Here is a 17325-nt window from a genome sequence, read left to right as displayed (position 1 = left end):
AAGCAGTTTCCAATGCTGCAAAAGCAGGCAGATGTCACTGCATCATTAGGTATGTCTGCACTACAAGGGCTACAGCAGCACAGCTGCAGCAGCACTATAGTGTAGACACTTGCTACAGCAATGGAAGGGATTTTTTCATCACGTAAGTAAGCCCACCCCCTTAAGAGGCAGTAGCTAGGTCGACCTAGCAGTGTCTAAAGCATGACAGGTCCTCATCTTTGGAATTTGCTTCCCTCCTGGTTCCAGCAGAACCTGGATTTGTTAACTTTCCAGGCACGATTTAAAGTTTGATTTCTCTTATAATATTTTGGGGAGTTAAGTTTTCTAGGTGAGAGGGCTGGAAGCTGAAGGATAATTTCTGTGGGTTATATGATATGGTTAGGTACAATGCCTTAAGTTTTCTTGTGTGTCAGTAAATTGGAAAATTTGCTCTTGAAATTAATCAAAGTATAGTACTGGAAAATGTTTAAATCTTCAGCGGCTCTGACCAGTCCCTTTTTAACTAGGACCATGCATTCACATATAATTATATCACTGAGTGTGGTGATCAGTGTGCATTAATAACTATGGTGACAAAATATGTGAAGTAATATTATTATTAAAACAGTAAATGAAGTATATTTTATATAAGATGGGAACGCTGCTTAATACAGGAGAGAACAGGATTTCCCGAACCACTTGTCAGAGCACAAAGACAATCAAATGAGCTGACAAAGATTTGATCACATATGTCACTACATTATGCAATCTGAAAGGGAAAAATAAACTAAACATAGGCAATACATCTTACAGTAGCCTAATATTTCTAGGAATCCTGGCTTGGGCATGGCCTGTGGGGCTTAAAAAGGAAAATACCTTAATACAGAGGTCGGCAACGTTCGGCACGCGGCTCGCGAAGGTAAGCACCCTGGCGGGCCGGGCCAGTTTTATTTACCTGCTGACGCGGCAGGTTCGGCCGATCGCGGCCCCCACTGGCCGCGGTTCGCTGTCCCGGGCCAATGGGGGCGGCGAGAAGCTGCGGCCAGCACATCGCTCGCCCGCGCTGCTTCTCGCCGCCCCCATTGGCCCGGGACGGCGAACCGCGGCCAGTGGGGGCCGCGATCGGCCGAACCTGCCGCGTCAGCAGGTAAATAAAACTGGCCCGGCCCGCCAGGGTGCTTACCCTGGCGAGCCGCGTGCCGAACGTTGCCGACCCCTGCCTTAATAATATTAATTCCCTTCCTGTAGGCTTATTCTCTTCTTAAATTGCTATCTGTTCCATAGATTAGATTCAGTGCTTCAGTGGCTTCCTCAATCCTCCACCTAATTATAAGAGTTATTCTCATCCATTCAGGGAAGAGAAATAGTACTATGTAATGATGTGACATATTACAGCTAAGCAACAGAGCTTAACTTTTGAATATGGATTGTCAAATGCTCACAGTGAACTGTTTATGATCAGTTCATAGAAGGGGACAAAAAGGTTGATTAAATTTGAGGACATTACCTGCTTATGAAATGAAACAAAACAAAAGAGGCTAAATTCGTTAGATAAATTAATTAACACTTCACTCTGGTCAAACAATGATTTGTATAATCTACTGGTTTGGCATCAATTGTCTGTTTACCTTCCTAAAGGCCTTCAGTTAAATGTGTTGATATTGATATTTGAATTTTACTTTGTGCCTCCTTAAGAGATGAGAAACTAAATGGCATCATATTTAAATTGTTCAAACTGACTTCTTGTGTGTGTCACTCCTTTCTTTAGAGGGACTAGATGAAATGGAAAATGATCTCCTGAAGTGTGAGTTTTGTGGAAAAATGGGATATGCTAATAAGTTCCTACGGTCAAAGCGATTCTGCTCCATGTCCTGTGCCAAAAGGTATTCTGCATTATTATTATTAATGTATTTATTTATTAATCAGGATATAACACTAAAATTGTATATGGCCCTGAAAAATAGTTAAACCATCCATGCTAAATAACAGGGTCTTTGCCCCAAAGATTTTACAATCTACAGTGATGAGGGGATACAGTGTAATATACTAAAAAGCAATTCAGAAAACAGAGTGATGTGTTCTGGCATAGCTGAAATGCTGCACAGAATAGGTAGGGCTTAAGAGGTTTATTAGACTGAGTGGGAATAGTCTTTACTTACATACATAAAAGAGAAATAAAAAATGTAATGAGCAAGTATAGTTAAGTTGGTGTTTTCCAAAGCTGCTCTGATGCTCCAAATAAACGAAGCTGCACAGCAGTTACTTTGTTAATTAAGTAAACAGGTGGTTTCAGGTCCTTCTCTGGTCTGATTATATTTGACTTTGTTTTTTTTTAAAAATCAAACTTTTATTTGTGAGCTCTTCAGTCAGTGCTGCTGGGGTAGAAATTTAATATTGAAGTCTACAGATACACTGTTACACTTAATTAGCTAGAGGTATTAATCTTTTAGTGGTCTTTTGCTGTGGAAGTTTTATCTTGTGTTTTTTTTGCTGGTTTGAATGTTTAAAACCAGTTTTAATTTAAAATGAAAAAGCAAGCTAAATTCATTGTACTGTAAGTTTTCATAGAACTGCTTTCATTAATTCCAGAGCATAGAGAGGAAAACATGATTTATCCACGGACAGAAAAGTATGTGTAATTTTTCTCCAATTTGATCTTCTTTTGAAATTGTTGAAGACTGAATGAGATCATCATGAGTCAAAAAAGTCAGACCGTTTTTGTCACAAATTAGTTGAGTAAATCGACAGAATCTATTAAACTCAAGGCTAGACAGAGGTACTATAGATCCAAGGAGAGATGAGATTTGGTGACTCTGCTTTTCCTAGAACTTAAACTCTTTTTGATTTCTGGTGGATTCAGGATTCCAGGCACAGAGGAATCTAAATAGGGATGCCAGGTGTCCGGTTTTCGACCAGAACATCCAGTCGAAAAGAGACCCTGACGGCTCCAGTCAGCACTGCTGACCGGGCTGTTAAAAGTCCAGTCAGCGGTGCTGCGGGGCTAAGACAGGCTAGTCCCTTCCTGTGCTGGCACCGCGCTGCACACCAGAAGCAGCCAGCAGGTCTGGCTCCAAGGTTGGGGGGGCCCACAGGGCTCCGTGCACTGCTCTCACCCCAAGCACTGGCTCCGCACTCCCATTGGCCAGGAACTGCGGCCAATGGGAGCTGCGGGGGGCGGGGGGTGGGGTGCCTGCGGGCAAGAGCAGTGCTCGGAGCCTCCTGGCTCCCCAACCCAGGAGCCAGACCTGCTTGCCACTTCCAGGGTGCAGCGCGGAGCCAGGACAGGCAGGGAGTCTGCCTTAACCCCGCTGCGCCGCTGACCGGGAGCCACCTGAGGTAAGCTTGCACCCCCAACCCTGAGCCCCTGTCCCAGCTCTGATCCCCCTCCTGCCCTCTGAACCCCTCGATCCCAGCCCAGAGCACCCTCTTGTACCCCCAAATCCCTCATCCCCAGAGACCGCACCCCCAGCTGGAGCCCTCACCTCCCCGCGCCCCTGCCCCAGCCCGGAGCCCACTCCCACACTCCAAACCCCTCAGCCACAGCACGGAGCACCCTCCTGCACCCCAAATCCCTCATCCCTGGCTCCACACCCGCACCCCCAGCCGGAGCCCTCACTCTCCATCCCCACTCCCAACCCCCTGCCTCAGCCCAGAGCTCCCTTCTGCACCCTGAACCCCTCATTTCTGGCCCCACCCTGGAACCCGCACCTCTAGTCCAGAGCCCGCTCCCGCACCCCAACCTCCTGCCATTGTCTGGTGAGAGTGAGTGAGGGTGGGGAGCGCAAGCAACAGAGGGAAGGGGGGGGGGGTTGAGTGAGCAGGGGCAAGGCCTCAGAGAAAGGGCGGGGCATGAGCAGGGCCTCGGAGGAGGGGTGGGGCAAGGGGGTTCGGTTTTGTGTGAGTTGAAAGTTGGCAACCCTACATCTAAAGAACATGTGATTGTCAGATTAGAAAATATAGGACCAGATTCTCAGTCCATGTGAATCGACGTAGCTCAACTGAAATCAATGAAGCTGCACTGATTACACCATCTGAGAATCTGACCCATAATGTAGGGAACAATCCTTCACTTGTAAGGGAAATGTTAGATGATCTTAAATATCTGCCATTTCTAACTACAGATATTACAATATTGCAGGATTTTTTTGCATGATGCTCAGAATTTAAACTCCTTTTTGTGTAAAGAGCATTAAGAATTTAATGAAAATACTCAGAATTAAATTTTCCAGTTAGTGATAATTTTTATAGTTGAGCTGAAAGTAGAAAAGTCCAGTCTCCATTATTTATCTACCTTCTGAAGCAATGGAACAAGGGTGAACCCTTTAGGTTAAATTTGAGAACTTGGTTTTTTAACCAAATTAAATGAGTTCACAAATGTGATGTGGCAGGAAAAATGTCCCATGCACTTTTTGGGCTGTGTACACAGAGGAACAAGGCAGTAATGGACCCTCTGAGCATCACATTACCAAAATGATACAGTATTGATAAATTTGAGAGAAATGAGAGAAGAGCAACAAAAATTATTAAGGAGCTGGACCTTAATGATGAAATATTAAAAGAGCTAACCATGTATAGCTTGGCTAACTAACCCATGATTATGAAGAGAATATAACTGTTACAGATATTTGAAGGCCAAAGAGGGAGAAAAATTATTTGATGTTCTTCAAGGAGGCATAGTTAGGGACCATGAGATTAAAGTAAAAAAGAAATCTTAAATGTCAAGGGAAATAGCCTGACGGTGTGGTTTGTTAGTCTGTGGAATAGTCTCCCAAGGCGGTCTGAATGAAGCCCCAGTACTTGAGCTATTTAAAAATAGATAGAATAAAGCCCTGGAATATGTACTGTAGGGAATAGTCCTACACTGGGTGGGAGATAGATTTTCCCAAGTCTAATTTCAATCATTCTGTTTAGATTCTGTTAAAAGATTCATATGAACATGCACAAAAAGCTTCTGAGGTGAGCCCCTACTAAGCTTTTGCCAGTTAGGAAAAACAAAATTTCATAGCAGAAAGGTCTCCTTTTGAAATTACTTGTGCAGATACCCATTGTTAGGAGTGCCTTGCTTTGTCTTACAAGCCATTGAATCATTTCAGTAGAAACAAAACTAAGGGGCACGCGTACCCCAGACTTCCTCGAAATACAGCAGTATGGGTAAAAGGCCCTGCTTCCTAATCATCCCTCTGTTCCTTTTTCTGCCATCAAGGGTTGCCATGTGACCTCCACCTCTCTCTTTTGTCAGTTTAGGTCCTACTACTACCTTTGGTGTCTGCGTGAGGAGCGTATACACTATAACTCTAGAGGCTGTTTGGGCTTTTACATCCCAAACCAGAGGCAACGGAGCTTGTAGGCTCAAAATCTGTTTAGTGGAGGAATATTTGTCAACCTCTTGATTCCGCTGACCTCAGAAGATGCCTCATGATGAGGAGGCTCCAAAGCCTTCTGCTCCTCACCCTAGTGATTCGAGCAGTTGTGGCTATCTGCCTTTGTTGTTAAGGATCACAGATGTATCCTTATTTGGACAAGTGGCTCATAAGAATTCTGTCAGATCAGGTTTGAGTCACATCAGCAAGATAACATGCTGCTTCTTCAACCCTTTTGGGCTGAGGATATATGTAGAAAAGTCTGTATTAAGTCCAGCTCAAATGCAACAATTTATAGGAGCTTCTTTGGATTCCAGAAGGATCCCTGCTTCTCTGGTTCAAGGCTGATTCTACGAAAGGTAGTTGTATCACAACTTCCCAGTAAGCATCTCTTTAGAGTGGTAGGACTGATGGCTTCATGTGCTTTCATAATGCCATTTATGAGACTTCTTATGCATCTGCTTTAGGGGTTTCGCTAAATTCTCTTTACGATCTAGTCATTCATAGTATGCATAGAATTCCATCTCTGGTCTCAACAGAGGTTGGAAAGTTTCTTTTAAAATCCAGAAAGCATTTCACTAGGCACTGTTATACTTCGAAGTGGAAATGTTTAAAAGAGTAGTCAAGTCCTAAAAATGTTGATCCTGCTACTTGTCCAATCACAGTTACTTTTGGTTACCCTCTCTTTATGACGAAGATGGTATGATTTCTGTCTAAGGTACATCTGGCAGTCATTTAAGTTTACCATGCACCTGTGGGTTACTATACAAAGGGGTGAGAAGAGACTGAAAAACTGTTCCTTAAGGGGCTGTCACACTTGTATTTATTAACTTTGAACTGTAGAAGTCTTCAGGATTTCAATTTGATCTGACCAAATACTGATAAATTGAGCTATTTTTAAAAAGTTGGGGGGAGGAACCACAAAAAATTCATCAATTTCTTTGCCATTTTTCATCAAAATTTGAATTATTTTGACCAGCTCTGCTGATAAGTGGCTGCTTTCGCCGTTATCCTTTGAAGCTTGCATTTTTATTGCCATTACTTCGGCTAGAATGGTCAATAAATCCATGCCCTTGTGGCTGATTCTTCTTTATGGTACCTTACAGGAAATTTCATCCCAACCCATTTATTTTGTTTGTAACCTTTAATTTCCTAGACCTTGTGATTTATGTTGAGAGGCCACATTCAGAATCCATTGGTTAGATATTACAAGGATGCTGTGTCTCTCTTTTTAAATTTAGATAGAAATATAAACCTTTCTATAAGTCACCTAATTTGTTTGTGGCATTGGTGAGAAAACCTAAAGTCTCCGTTGAAGTTTAGAAATCATCAAAATGGATCAAGTTATGTATTCAGATTTGTTGTGTTCCAGTGCCAGAATGATTTAGGACTTGTCTTCACTGCCGTTAATTTGAGTTATAACTCTAGTATTTCCTGTCCACACACAAACACAAAACCCCTTAACTCAAGTGTGGTGGTGCTTTTCACTTGAATTGGCTGGCTCATCAGGGGTTCATGGTACAGCTCAAGTTAGCACAACAGCTGCTAACGTGACCATTCTGGAGCTAGTCTGAGTCCATACTGCACTTCAGTGTCACTAGTCCTCAGTGGCATCCCATAATTTCCTCATGTGCCCAGAAAGAATAGACATGTTCTCCCACAATTCTTTGGGAAAGAAGTCACAGAGCAGCTCAGCTTTTTGCAGTGCAAAGAACCATGGGATGGATATGCCTCTACAAGTCTTAGTGCAACACATGAACGAGTGCAATGCTAATATGGACACAACAACTTGAGATTAATTTTGCAGTATGGCTACTCTCACTCATGCTAAACTAATTCAAGAGAAGCAATTTGAGTGTCTAACTCAGTTACCTCCACAGGAAAGATATACCTTAAGAGTCCATATTTTCATTAGAGCCCATTTCTCTAGAAGAGTGGCAGCCACTGGTCTTTGGCTAAACTAATGTCATTTTTGAAAATTGGCAAGGCTGCCATTTGAAGTTCAGTTCATGCTTTTACAAAGAATTGTCTCTATTTGGCAACAAGGTTGGATATTGATGTGAAGGGACCAGTGCTTTTGTCTCTGTTCATGTAGTACCATGTAGCCCTTGTCCTGAGGATTCACTGTTTGTTCTGTAGAGCTGGTTTCATGCGAGGGGTGAAAAAAGTATATTTCATAATAGTAACAGAAGTTCTCCAATTATATTACCTCTGCCACTCCATACTGGACCCAGACATTTTCCCCGCCACCTTTGGAATTTGTGTTACGCTCTTCTGAATTGAGAGAAATAGAAGGACAGTTAGCGGGCAGGACCTTTCAAACCCAAAGGCGGTGTCAGTTGGAGCCCCAGTGTAGACAGTGATTGTCTGTACTGGGACTTCTCCCACTTGTGTTAATCTTATAAATTTCCCAGTGTAGACAAGATTTACCTGCCAGAACATCTCTGGGTGGGAAATGCACTGAGCACTGATGATTTTTGCTACTGCTGGCAATGATTCGATGATCTGTGAAGTAAGTTTGTGGCTCCTACAGTGTGGCTCTGCAGAGAAAATATATTGGAGATCTTCAGTTATTGGTAAGTAACCTTGTCCTATCATTTTTGGTCATAAGCTGTCAAGGCATGATATATATATATATATTTTTGGTGCCACCTGTTCAAAATATTATTTTGTTTATTTGTTTTTTAATATGGCCAAATTCTGATAAGGGACAGAAAAGTGGTGTAGTTATCCCCAAAATGTACACACTGCAAAATCAGTGCTAATGTATGCCTGTAATCTGGATAATAGCAATTATATGTATAGCCACAATGGGCATTCTGCCCCTACTAAAAGTTAAGAATAATCTGAATAATGGGTACTGCTGGCTCAGGGAGTACTAAAGTATTAGCATGCAGGCCAAGCCTTATTACAGCTCTCCAACTTTTCTAGGGAAACAGGATTGGAACAGACATGTTCCACCAAGTAGACTACATTTCCGTAGGAAGCATAAAATGTTGTTTGTTTATATTGAATTTTTTTAACTTAATTCTACTGTGTTATCAGTACACTATTGAATATATTTTGTTTCCTTAGGCACAACGTTAGTTGCACAAAAAAATTTGGGCTGTTTACATCAGACAAGAACAGTCGTTGGAATCGGAAGTCAGATAGCCAAAGTCTTGGACGATGTGCGCGTCGACCAAGTGGCTCTGATGGGGCATCACGAGAGCACTTCCTTAGACAGGTCTGTGGAATACTTGCTTAAAACTAGAGCACCATTTTAAGAATTGCAAAAGAAATATAATACTGTTGTTTATTTGTATTACATTTTCCAGCTTCCAATTACTTATCCATCTGCAGAAAATGATTTGACTTCTCATGATGATGCTGTGCCAGCTGCCATGACCACTCGTCTGCGAAGACAAAGTGAGAGGGAAAGAGAGCGTGAACTTAGGGAACTAAAAATTAGGAAAATGCCAGAGAATGTTGACTTGCTACCATCTGTACAAGCTGACCCATCAATGTGGACAGTTGATGAAGTTTGGGCCTTCATACGTTCTTTGCCTGGTATGTAATGTAGAGTACTTTCACTTTTTTACAGTTTTGCAACAATAAAGCTCTTTGCTTTTTTTAGCATGGTTATGATGGAGAGGTACTGTAACGGCACTCAGATGCTAGTTAATTGGTAGTAGAGGCTGGAATGTGATTTGTTTCCTCTTGCTTGTTCCCTCAGCACAACCGGGTTTCCCCTCCAAGCCCCATGTCGATAGAACTAGTCCCACCTCTGCTGTGGCATCCCAGCTGATGGAGAGTAAAGGTGTTCCTCCCTTCAGTCTGATTTCTCTCAAGAGGTCAGTAGAGAGATTGAATCAGACACACTTCCTCCCTTTTATGCTTCTCTCTTTCTATTCTCTTCCCTCCTTACTCGTTCTTCATTTAAAAGAGAAAGCAAGAAAGGGGCTCTTCTTTCCTTATATATTATTGAAAGATTAACATTAAAGATCTTTTATAATATAAAAGACTGATTTAAATTTTTTTTCCTATATAAAACTAAATCCATAGTTTGTATGACTTTTCAGAGGACCTGAAATACAGAGAGCCTTTTCTATGTAGCCTCTAAGTATGCATGTATTAGAAATCATACAGACAATTGTAATATTCCATTCTAATATCTAGGATGAGTCTCCTGTCTCGTTATTTACATATTTTCTCTTTTAGCTCAGTGTTCATAGTTGTGATTTTACATTTGTTTGGCATTTTCTTCCGTGACTAGCTCCCATATCTGCTTCCCCCTTGGGGAATGTAGTTTTTCCCAAGCACATATCTTACCCTTTGCTGGTGATGAGGCCCACCTCACTATCTGAAGCAATCTAAGATTCTTCTCTCACCAAAACATGCCACTTACATCTCTGCGCATTGAAACTCAGGTTGGCTCTGTTCTTATTGGCTTACTCGCTTCTGGGATTTATAGTGATATCAAACAATTTCTCTTGAAACACAAACATTTCTGTGGGAAAGTATCTTCATCCCTGTGTGATAAAACTTGCCTTTTTGCCACTAGTCTTTTACGAAGTAAATCAAATTTAGTAGAAGAATTTAATCTCTGACAGTAAATGACACTTCTATAAAGAGGTGGAAGTTTTAAATCCACAGAAATTACCCTTGATGTACATTCCTTCTGGTGACTATAATATATGGATGTATATTAAGCTGCATTATCTACCTTGGATCACCCTACAGTATGTTTTTAAAACATGCAGAGCAGCCTAGGCATGAGAAATTCCTGTACAACTGTGTTAAACAAGGACACTGTTCTTAAAATCCTAATGTACAGTTCTCTACTCTGAAACAATTACCTGAGGAAGTTTCTACAGGATACTGAACCTGTTCCTCATACATGTTTGAGAAACATGTTGATTTCTGAATTTAAATGAGACTTGTTCAGAAATTTTTTTCTACAGTTAACATTAGGTTTCAGTCCAGTCTAAGCTCTTGTTTTCTGCCCTCCTTGGAAATTATTTATCGTCTAGATATCCAAATGATGGGCCCAACATACCAAAAAGCTTCCTTATTACTATATGGCTACATTTCTTATCTTTTTGGGCACTTCCAGGTTCTCGTCAGACCTTCAATATGTTTTCAAGCAGTATTCTAGAAGATGTTCTCCTAGATTGTTAACAGAATTGGCAGAGGTGATTGACTTTTGTACAGGAAAGTATCAGGATAGTAACTGGACTTTTGGATTATGAATCTAATGCACTCCATACAGGCCATCAGTCTTGTTATACAACATTGATTTGTCAGTTTCTGTCTTTGGTGATCCATTAGATACCTTTGGTTTATAGCCTTCTAAATAGAATCCATGAACTGAAATCTAAGCACAGAATAGGGTCTCCTCATCTGGCCTCAATACATAGCTTTTCCTGAATTCCCTTGGAGCTTTTTTAAGGACTGTTGGTTTCTGTGACATTTTTACTGCCACTAATTTCTCCTGGAGAAGAGGAAGAACTGTTGGATCTGCTATGCTTCTCCAGTGATGTTCCACTTTCACATATACTGTTCCAAGGTTAGTGGTCTTTATATAACCCCAAGCGCTCATTACCAGCTGGGTGCAATACAAGGTATATACAGTATACTCACTCTTTTGGCAGCTGTGAATGCTAGTATATATTTGAATAAGGGAACTGAAATAATCCAAACTCCAATTCCTCAATTTTCCAAAACTGACTTTAAAACAGGTTTCTTAGTAAAACTCTTATCTAGGTGCCTGGTAAAGCTAACCTCTTAAAAAAAACAGGTAATCTCTTCTAACAGGATTAATTGATTTTGTTTTTTAAAAATAATCATTTGCTCTCGTCCATCTCTGTAAATGCATGTAAATGTCTGTCAACTGCCATGTTCAGATCCCATGCCAGACATAGGATGATATCCTTTCTCAGAAGTGTTTACTTGTGACAGTTTTAGCTACATTCAATCAATAAATAAGAACCTTTATAGTGATGTCTAAAACATCACATCTGTCTGCAATAGTTGTATCATCAAGGCTGTGAGTTTGGCAGTCATTTGTGTGCGAACCAGTAGTCTATGCTGTTTTAATTTCACTTCTGCTTATTGAGGCCATTGTCTTCAATTCATAGCTGAAAGGTTGATTTCTGATGCTTTTAAAAGTTATTTCTCTGTGTATGTCTGTGCCATCAAGAATCCATGGTGAAAGTATGTTATTACTACATCAGTGGTTCTTAGCATACAGGTTGTGATCTAGTTGTTAGTCAGATAGGGCCCACAAAAGCATCACTGTATTACAGCTGAAATGCTTAGTGGTGTAGTAGAAGTTATGTAATACATTTGTGACCTAAGCCTAAAAAAACGCCTTGTTCTATCACTTGATGCACATAATAGAATATGTAATCCTTTCTCTGATGTGTTATCAGGGTGTATAAATCCTTATTATGAGATGCTTAATTTTTCTTTTCCTCTTTTTATGCCACTCTGTACTTGTTAGTGTCCAGGAACCCCAATCAGGTATCAAGGCCCCATTGTGGTAGGTGCTATATAGACAGTTAACACAGAAGCAGGGCCGGCTCTAGGATTTTTGCCACCCAAGGCAAAAACAATTTTGGCTGCCCCCCCCCCCGCCCCGCCTCAACTCCGCCCCTTCCCCAAATCCCCAGCCCTGCCTCCTCCCCCCAGGCTCTCAAGCCTAGGAGGGAGGGAGGGGGAGAAGCGGCGCACGAAACGGCTGTTTCGCCCGCCACGGCCGCTCGGGATCTCCCCCTCCCTCCCAGGTTTGAGAGCCTGGGAGGGAGGGCGAGTAGCGGTGCGCGAATCAGCTGTTTCGCGCGAGCGGAGGTGAACTAGGGCGGCCGGGGCACATTTTTAGGGGCGGCATTCTGGCGCCGGCCATGCCGCCCCTAAAAATGTGCCGCCCCAAGCACCAGCTTGTTTTGCTGGTGCCTAGAGCCGGCCCTGCACAGAAGACAATCTGCCGCTTTACAGTAGCTATCTTAATTATTGTGATACTGAGTTGTAGCTTGAAGTTCCTGAAGACCTAGTTTATGCTATGGAATTCCCCATCAAGACATTCCTGTTTCCTAACCATTTAACTCAACTATCCTCTAATCTGCATCACCCTGGACCGTAACTCATTCATCTCCTTAATAAATTGTCAATTGATTTGGTACATAACCAAATCTGTGTATAGAATACTAAAAAGGAAGTAGAAAGTGGGTTTACTCTTTATGGAGGGCTTCCTGTTTCAGCTCATGAATTTTATTGCTTTCATATGCAATATCACTCCACTCAAGCTGAACTAACACTTCTTCACCACTTTCTATTTACCTGTCCTTTGCTCATTTATAAATCAGACTGAAAAGAGGACAATATTCATTATTTTATAGAATTTAAATATGAAGTTACAACTAAATCCAGAATTAGTCAGTTGCTCTCATCCTAGGGACGATGGTGTGCAATTCTGTTGGGAACACAAATAGGGACTTTTCCATGTTGAGGATTTCCCCATTAACTGTACAGATTCTTTATAAAAGGGAAAGGCCAAAAACATTAAATTAAATCAAGAAAGTAAAACTTATTGAGTAATAATTTAAAATCAGGATGGGGGGGGTGGAAGGTTAAGGGAGAAAACATCTGAAAGACTATAAGAAGAAATGTGTCAGACAAGTGGATTAAGAAAATAAGTATATTAATTTAAAAACAATAAAAATATGAATTATAGGGGAAAGGAGAATCTTCAAGTCACAACTGAAAATGAGTGGTCTTCTAGGTGCTAGAGGACATTTATACATTCTCTATAGGATACAGCTACCATACAATTTGGCATAGATTCATAGATTCATAGATTCTAGGACTGGAAGGGACCTCGAGAGGTCATCGAGTCCAGTCTCCTGCCCGCATGGCAGGACCAAATACTGTCTAGACCATCCCTGATAGACATTTATCTAACCTACTCTTAAATATCTCCAGAGATGGAGATTCCACAACCTCCCTAGGCAATTTATTCCAGTGTTTAACCACCCTGACAGTTAGGAACTTTTTCCTAATGTCCAACCTAGACCTCCCTTGCTGCAGTTTAAGCCCATTGCTTCTTGTTCTATCCTCAGAGGCTAAGGTGAACAAGTTTTCTCCCTCCTCCTTATGACACCCTTTTAGATACCTGAAAACTGCTATCATGTCCCCTCTCAGTCTTCTCTTTTCCAAACTAAACAAACCCAATTCTTTCAGCCTTCCTTTATAGGTCATGTTCTCAAGACCTTTAATCATTCTTGTTGCTCTTCTCTGGACCCTTTCCAATTTCTCCACATCTTTCTTGAAATGCGGTGCCCAGAACTGGACACAATACTCCAGCTGAGGCCTAACCAGAGCAGAGTAGAGCGGAAGAATGACTTCTCGTGTCTTGCTCACAACACACCTGTTAATACATCCCAGAATCACGTTTGCTTTTTTTGCAACAGCATCACACTGTTGACTCATATTTAGCTTGTGGTCCACTATAACCCCTAGATCCCTTTCTGCCGTACTCTTTCCTAGACAGTCTCTTCCCATTTTGTATGTGTGAAACTGATTTTTTCTTCCTAAGTGGAGCACTTTGCATTTGTCTTTGTTAAACTTCATCCTGTTTAACTCAGACCATTTCTCCAATTTGTCCAGATCATTTTGAATTATGACCCTGTCCTCCAAAGCAGTTGCAATCCCTCCCAGTTTGGTATCATCCGCAAACTTAATAATCGTACTTTCTATACCAATATCTAAGTCGTTAATGAAGATATTGAACAGAGCCGGTCCCAAAACAGACCCCTGCGGAACCCCACTCGTTATGCCTTTCCAGCAGGATTGGGAACCATTAATAACAACTCTCTGAGTACGGTTATCCAGCCAGTTATGCACCCACCTTATAGTAGCCCCATCTAAATTGTATTTGCCTAGTTTGTCGATAAGAATATCATGCGAGACCGTATCAAATGCCTTACTAAAGTCTAGGTATACCACATCCACAGCTTCTCCCTTATCCACAAGACTCGTTATCCTATCGAAGAAAGCTATCAGATTGGTTTGACATGATTTGTTCTTTACAAATCCATGCTGGCTGTTCCCTATCACCTTACCACCTTCCAAGTGTTTGCAGATGATTTCCTTAATTACTTGCTCCATTATCTTCCCTGGCACAGAAGTTAAACTAACTGGTCTGTAGTTTCCTGGGTTGTTTTTATTTCCCTTTTTATAGATGGGCACTATATTCGCCCTTTTCCAGTCTTCTGGAATCTCTCCCGTCTCCCATGATTTTCCAAAGATAATAGCTAGAGGCTCAGATACCTCCTCTATTAGCTCCTTGAGTATTCTAGGATGCATTTCATCAGGCCCTGGTGACTTGCAGGCATCTAACTTTTCTAAGTGATTTTTAACTTGTTCTTTTTTTATTTTATCTGCTAAACCTACCCCCTTCCCATTAGCATTCACTAGGTTAGGCATTCCTTCAGACTTCTCGGTGAAGACCGAAACAAAGAAGTCATTAAGCATCTCTGCCATTTCCAAGTTTCCTGTTACTGTTTCTCCCTCTTCACTAAGCAGTGGGCCTACCCTGTCTTTGGTCTTCCTCTTGGTTCTAATGTATTGATAAAAAGTCTTCTTGTTCCCCTTTATTCCCTTAGCTAGTTTGAGCTCATTTTGTGCCTTTGCCTTTCTAATCTTGCCCCTGCATTCCTGTGTTGTTTGCCTATATTCATCCTTTGTAATCTGTCCTAGTTTCCATTTTTTATATGACTCCTTTTTATTTTTTAGATCATGCAAGATCTCGTGGTTAAGCCAAGGTGGTCTTTTGCCACATTTTCTATCTTTCCTAACCAGCGGAATAGCTTGCTTTTGGGCCCTTAATAGTGTCCCTTTGAAAAACTGCCAACTCTCCTCAGTTGTTTTTCCCCTCAGTCTTGATTCCCATGGGACCTTACCTATCAGCTCTCTGAGCTTACCAAAATCCGCCTTCCTGAAATCCATTGTCTCTATTTTGCTGTTCTCCCTTCTACCCTTCCTTAGAATTGCAAACTCTATGATTTCATGATCACTTTCACCCAAGCTGCCTTCTACTTTCAAATTCTCAACGAGTTCCTCCCTATTTGTTAAAATCAAGTCCAGAACAGCTTCCCCCCTAGTAGCTTTTTCAACCTTCTGAAATAAAAAGTTGTCTGCAATGCAGTCCAAGAATTTGTTGGATAGTCTGTGCCCCGCTGTGTTATTTTCCCAACATATATCCGGATAGTTGAAGTCCCCCATCACCACCAAATCTTGGGCTTTGGATGATTTTGTTAGTTGTTTAAAAAAAGCCTCATCCACCTCTTCCACCTGGTTAGGTGGCCTGTAGTAGACTCCTAGCATGACATCACCCTTGTTTTTTACCCCTTTTAGCCTAACCCAGAGACTCTCAACACTTCCGTCTCCTATGTCCATCTCTACCTCAGTCCAAGTGTGTACATTTTTAATATATAAGGCAACACCTCCTCCCTTTTTCCCCTGTCTATCCTTCCTGAGCAAGCTGTATCCATCCACACCAACATTCCAATCATGTGTATTATCCCACCAAGTTTCAGTGATGCCAACAATGTCATAGTTGTATTTATTTATTAGCACTTCCAGTTCTTCCTGCTTATTACCCATACTTCTCGCATTTGTATATAGGCATCTAAGATACTGGTTTGATCTTTCCTCCCGGTTTTGTCCTGACCCTCCTTTCTCTCTGCCAATATAGCCCACACTCCCTCTCGTCTCCGACCCATCTCCCAGGTCTCCATGTTCCCCACTTACCTGTGGGCTTTGCTCACCTGTCCCCGTCGAACCTAGTTTAAAGCCCTCCTCACTAGGTTAGCCAGTCTGTGTCCAAATAGGGTCTTTCCCCTCCTCGAAAGGTGAACACCATCTCTGCCTAGCAGTCCTTCCTCAAATAGCATCCCGTGGTCTAGGAAGCCAAAGCCCTCCTGGCGACACCATCTTCGCAGCCAGGCATTCACCTCCATGATGCATCTGTCTCTGCCCGGGCCCCTACCTTTGACAGGAAGAATTGAAGAGAATACCACCTGCGCTCCAAACTCCTTCACCCGTACTCCCAGAGCCCTGTAGTCACTCTTGATCTGCTCAGTGTCACACCGCGCAGTATCATTTGTGCCCACATGGATGAGTAGCATGGGGTAGTAGTCAGAGGGCTGGATAATCCTCGACAATGCCTCCGTAACGTCTCGGATACGGGCTCCCGGCAGGCAGCATACCTCCCGAGATGAAATGTCAGGGCGACAGATGGGCGCCTCCGTTGACAGTTTCTGCTTAACAGGTGCCTGGGCTGGAGTTGAAATATAACAGAATTCCCCACCTAATTGGATTAGGAAAACTGTTCATCAGGACATCTCTCAGAGAATCATTTTCTTTCCCCCAATGTCAATCTGTGGGAGAGATTGTTGGTTATTTGAAACAGTCTTTCCCATTGAACATCCCAATTTTCTGTGTTAAGATTGCAGCCATGTATCAGTGAGCTGAGTGCTTGTTACCTTTCAAGAATGTTAGTTAAGGAAAGAAAAAACAACAACAGAAACCTGGGAAATGCAGCATTATGGCTGTCCTCAAACAAGGCACCCAACTACCTTAACTCACCTCCATTGACATGCCAATCTACTATCTTTCCTCCTTCAGACATAGAGTATGCGCTTTGATCAATGCCTGTAATATTAATGATTTTTGTTGGGGAAGTTCTAATAAAACTTCATAGCTAAAAATTCTGAAAATTTAAGTCAACAGAGTTGCACACGGGAACCCAAAAATTGGGGATATTTCAGAAATTACAGATAAGTAATTTTTTTCTGAGCCTCTGAGATTTGATCTGTTTGCACCTGCAGAATATTAATGTTGTCTTTTCTTGCTGGAGAGAACCCAGATGGATTCTGCGTTTTTATTTAATAGGCATTTCTTTAGTCTGCATCTCAGGTCCTTTCAAAGGACTCTGAGATCATGG

At 41.8% G+C, this 17325-nt stretch overlaps 1 protein-coding gene across 2 annotated transcripts in view; it reads left to right on the top strand.

Moving 5' to 3' along the window:
• The window catches only part of PHC3 (polyhomeotic homolog 3), a 100608-nt gene that overhangs the window by 82126 nt on the left and 1157 nt on the right, over nucleotides 1–17325 (top strand). The window contains exons 12-15 of one of the 2 annotated variants that reach the window (XM_026650192.1): nucleotides 1748–1862; nucleotides 8415–8565; nucleotides 8657–8888; nucleotides 9055–9172. In XM_026650192.1, coding sequence (XP_026505977.1) covers nucleotides 1748–1862; nucleotides 8415–8565; nucleotides 8657–8888; nucleotides 9055–9172 — 616 coding nt within the window. The remainder of the gene's footprint in view (nucleotides 1–1747; nucleotides 1863–8414; nucleotides 8566–8656; nucleotides 8889–9054; nucleotides 9173–17325) is intronic. The other variant, XM_026650191.2, reaches the window with a different exon arrangement.

Source organism: Terrapene carolina, unplaced genomic scaffold, assembly GCF_002925995.2.
Source record: "Terrapene carolina triunguis isolate 2854851 unplaced genomic scaffold, T_m_triunguis-2.0 Scaffold88, whole genome shotgun sequence".
Lineage (NCBI taxonomy): Eukaryota > Metazoa > Chordata > Testudines > Emydidae > Terrapene > Terrapene triunguis.
Note: the sequence above shows the minus strand (reverse complement) of the source record. Positions and strands in the feature narration are given on the sequence as shown.